Source organism: Priapulus caudatus, unplaced genomic scaffold, assembly GCF_000485595.1.
Source record: "Priapulus caudatus unplaced genomic scaffold, Priapulus_caudatus-5.0.1 Scaffold10, whole genome shotgun sequence".
Taxonomy (NCBI): Eukaryota; Metazoa; Priapulida; class Priapulimorpha; order Priapulimorphida; family Priapulidae; genus Priapulus; species Priapulus caudatus.
Window position 1 is genome coordinate 304,446 of NW_014577071.1, and position 3,791 is coordinate 308,236.

The following is a 3,791-nucleotide window of genomic DNA, read 5'->3' on the forward strand; positions in this document are numbered from 1 at the left end:
GTGCATAGGTGCGTGCGTGGGTGTGTTTGTATGTGAGTGTGAGTGTGCGTGTGTGGGTGTGGGTGTGTGTGTATATATGTGTGTGTGTGTGGGGGGGGGGTGCATAGGTGCGTGCGTGGGTGTGTGTGCGTGTATGTGAGTGTAAGTCCGTGTGTGTGTGGGGGGGAGGGTTGCGTGCATAGGTGCATGCGTGCATGCGTGGGTGTGTTTGTATGTGAGTGTGGGTGTGCGTGTGTGGGGGGAGGGGGTTGCTTGCATGTGTGCGTACGTGTACGGGCTTTTATTCGTACCGATCAAGGGGTAAAAACCTATTATGACATGTAAGGTGGAATTATAGTTCAATATGATTATAGATTATGTTTTGACAGGGAGTTTGACATAAACATACTCGCCCCTTCTAAAACCATTATATTCCCATCGTTGGAGTGAATTACAATGTGTTTTCTTATTCTTTCTTGTTCTTATTCCTTCGTCTATCCACTGACTCCGATTATAGCACGTACGTGTGTCGAAATGTCGAAAAGAATTTATTACTCAGACCAACCCGACCCGACTACTGCCGCACCAGCGGCCCAACTCGCTTGTTTGTGTGGGCGCAGTCATTACGCCGCCCCACGTGACCGTCTTTAACCAGTCACGAGAGTTTCTCAAGGGGGCAGGAATTATCAATGCACTGCACTGGCTGGCCGTCGTGAATGAAAGCAAGCATCTTCCCGTTGCTGTACACGTCTCCGTACGTGGCCGTGTACATAAGTGCGTGCAAGACAACTCGGTTCGCGTTGTCAGCCATGTTTTATAGCGTAACAACAAAAGAAGTTCTGTAGCGCACGCATGACTGATCTAAATAATTTGACTGGCCGAGTGAGATTCACACAGTCCGACTCAGGAGTTCCCACGCCTTCTTTGACATCGGCAAAGCGCAGATGAGTAAGACAAAGAAAGTGAGTGCACGTTGAGTTGTAGTAGCGTATGATCACTGCGTGTATGTAAATGATCACGATCGGTAAATGGTATTCTACTGACGTAGAGTAAGAAGAGCACAGGACACCGGATCGTCGGAGAAAGGACAGCTGGTTCGTAGTGACACCCGTTCGATATACGCCTTGCTTACTTCGCAGCACATGTACTTATGGCTATTCAGTATTCTAACTGCACCGACACTTCGTCTATTTTACGGTATGCTTGAACCAAAGTTATATACTAATTACTATATTAGTTATTACTACACTAGTACTCGGCGCAAACACGGGTATAAGTTTATTTAACAGAACTAGTAGTAGTTGTGTCTCGATATATCGTTATTGAAATCATCATGGCTGCAATTCAGGCTGGTTGCAAGAGATTGTTTACATGATACAGCAAATACGACAGCCGTGCACTTTATGTTGAATATTCATCCTGGGTGTATAACATCTTAAATGCATTGCAGACCATGTTTTGTTGGTGGTGGTGGTCATATTTTACTTGTATGTGTGCAACAAAAAGTAATGCAATCTTATGTTATGTCATGTTGAAGCTATTATACAAACAGAAGCGATGTGCATATAGTACCTGGTCTAATCTGGCATAACAACGCTTTAGTACTATAATTATCTCAGTTTACATGTTGAACTAGATTAGTTGCACGTGTACATCCTTCAGGTTAAAGAAAGAACATGTGTATCATGTGAAGTAAAACTGGTATGGGTGTGATACCCACAGACTAAACAGGGATTGCTGTTTAGATGAAGTAGATCCAGCTTGGTTTGTAGAACATGCCATGGCATAAATTTTAACTGATGAGACTAGTCTCTGTTAGTGTAGACTTGAAAGGGGAGATTTTCAGTTTGAAGTCAGTTAACAAGAACATTTCCCAAAATATATATATGTGAGTTGCCATCGACAAGTCATAATACATTACATGTAATAACTTAGAGTATTTATGCATCGATACTACCAATGCTGTCAAAAGGGATGCATGTGATGTATTGATGAATAATTTTCTGGTAGGGTAGACTTTTTTAAAATGTACATGTAGATTCTGTTCTTTTGATCATGCATTGTATCACATGGTAGTTTTAGTTACATAGCTATGTTTCACATATTATTTACTAAATTTCACCCTAGTTCACAAGCCACAATAATTCTACATGCCGCCCGGCGCCTGGTGTAAACACCTGTATTCTCATTTTTAATAATTATGGTACTGGTAATCATGAGTTGGTTTTCTAAAGCTAATGAATTCTATAAAATCATGTAGTAGTTTGTGTTTGAAATTTTTGCTGCCCTGTCTAATTATTTATAGCCTGCTTATAAAGTTGTAGGGCTATCGTACTGTAGGGTGCAAGAACTTATGTGAGCATTCTTGTAATTCCAAAGTACATGTATCGTTAATGATTGATTTCTAAGATAGTCTACTAGATTTCAAAGTAGCCAGTCTATTTGCCAGTTATAAAAAATTGTATGTATCTTTCTTAGGCAGGCTTGTCTCGAAACAAGCCACCGTTCTAAAATTTCGAAAGTATATTGTTATTGCCGTGAGTCAATTCTTCTCACGAATCAATTGATCAGTTTATTAGTAAATGTATCGTGACGTTAATGCGTCATCTCTATCAGCTGTGATGTGGTAACTTTATAGACCACGTGACTCTTATTTACAATGTAACTACAACCTTTGCTTTGTTTACACACAATGATTGTAGATAATATTGTTATATCATGTACTGCCACAGTGTCTAGCTGTTGATGTTACTGATGAAAGTAACTGGTTTAACTGGTTAAGTTGAACTTATCATCTGATGTCTATTTGTTTATGTTTTACTTCTAGTAAAGTAGAAGAAATGGAATTGGAGTTCTATGGCGATCTAGTTAACCCCAAACAGGATTTCATCTTTGGTAGAATCATGTCCGCCATGGCTATAACTGCAAATGAAACGGTAAGTCCAAGAATAATAATTATCATAATCACTATACTCACTTCGCTCATTTCACTTGTGTTTTACACGTCGGATATTCCAGCATATTTTCGATTATTTTGTGAAAGTACACAATAATAAAACATTGTTACTATATGAAGGCAAGAACTTTATAACTTGGTATGTGACATCTCAGTTTCGAGTAAAATATGTAGATATATCTATAGATCGTAAGCACAGATAGATATATAAGTTACAGCATGCATTTTTAAGTGGTCTCGTCTGGTTACTGTTATCCTGCTGTTTCATAATCGGATAGACAGAGAAGCCAGCTTTATTAATGGGTTATTTCTAAATATTGATACAAACATGTCTGGACATTTTTCCCAATTGATGTAAAATTAATTATGTGCTACTTTGTAATACATATGTACTAATAGCAGGGTTCGTACGGGTCATGGAAAACCTGGAAAGTCATGGGATTTCATTTTTCTTCAAAAGGCCTGGAAAAGTCCTTGAAATAGAATAATTTTGTACAAATTCATGGAAAAGTCATGGAAATATGTAATATATTAGTTTTAAGTAGTTGTTTGATAAATAAATTGCCTTTCAATTTCCAACATTATTTACGGTATGTCACTTTATTGCTCTAGCCTAGCTGCTAGTTTGTGGTAAATTGCATCAAAAAGGTCCTTGAATTTATGGATTTTGGCATGGAGAAGTCATGAAAAGTCATGGAAAAAATTCTCCAACCTAGGGGAAGAACCCTGAACGTGGCATTTCATTGACGGGGCAAAGCAGCCCGAGAATAAAAGTAAATTGTAAACATGTATGTTTCCGTGTACATCTAGCATGGGCTGCATCGCACAACTGCGATTAATAAAAAAATATGCGTAG

General features: G+C 38.8%; 1 protein-coding gene across 4 annotated transcripts in view; it reads left to right on the top strand.

Annotated features, from left to right (window-relative positions):
* The first annotated feature begins 679 nt into the window (after positions 1-679).
* Positions 680-3,791, top strand: part of LOC106807115 (protein c-ets-1-A-like) — a 46,005-nt gene continuing 42,893 nt past the window's right edge. For 2 of the 4 annotated variants that reach the window (XM_014809379.1, XM_014809387.1), the window contains exons 1-2: positions 680-1,176; positions 2,807-2,915. In XM_014809379.1, coding sequence (XP_014664865.1) covers positions 1,130-1,176; positions 2,807-2,915 — 156 coding nt within the window. In that variant the 5' untranslated portion in view covers positions 680-1,129. The remainder of the gene's footprint in view (positions 1,177-2,806; positions 2,916-3,791) is intronic. The other 2 variants (XM_014809401.1, XM_014809393.1) reach the window with 2 other exon arrangements.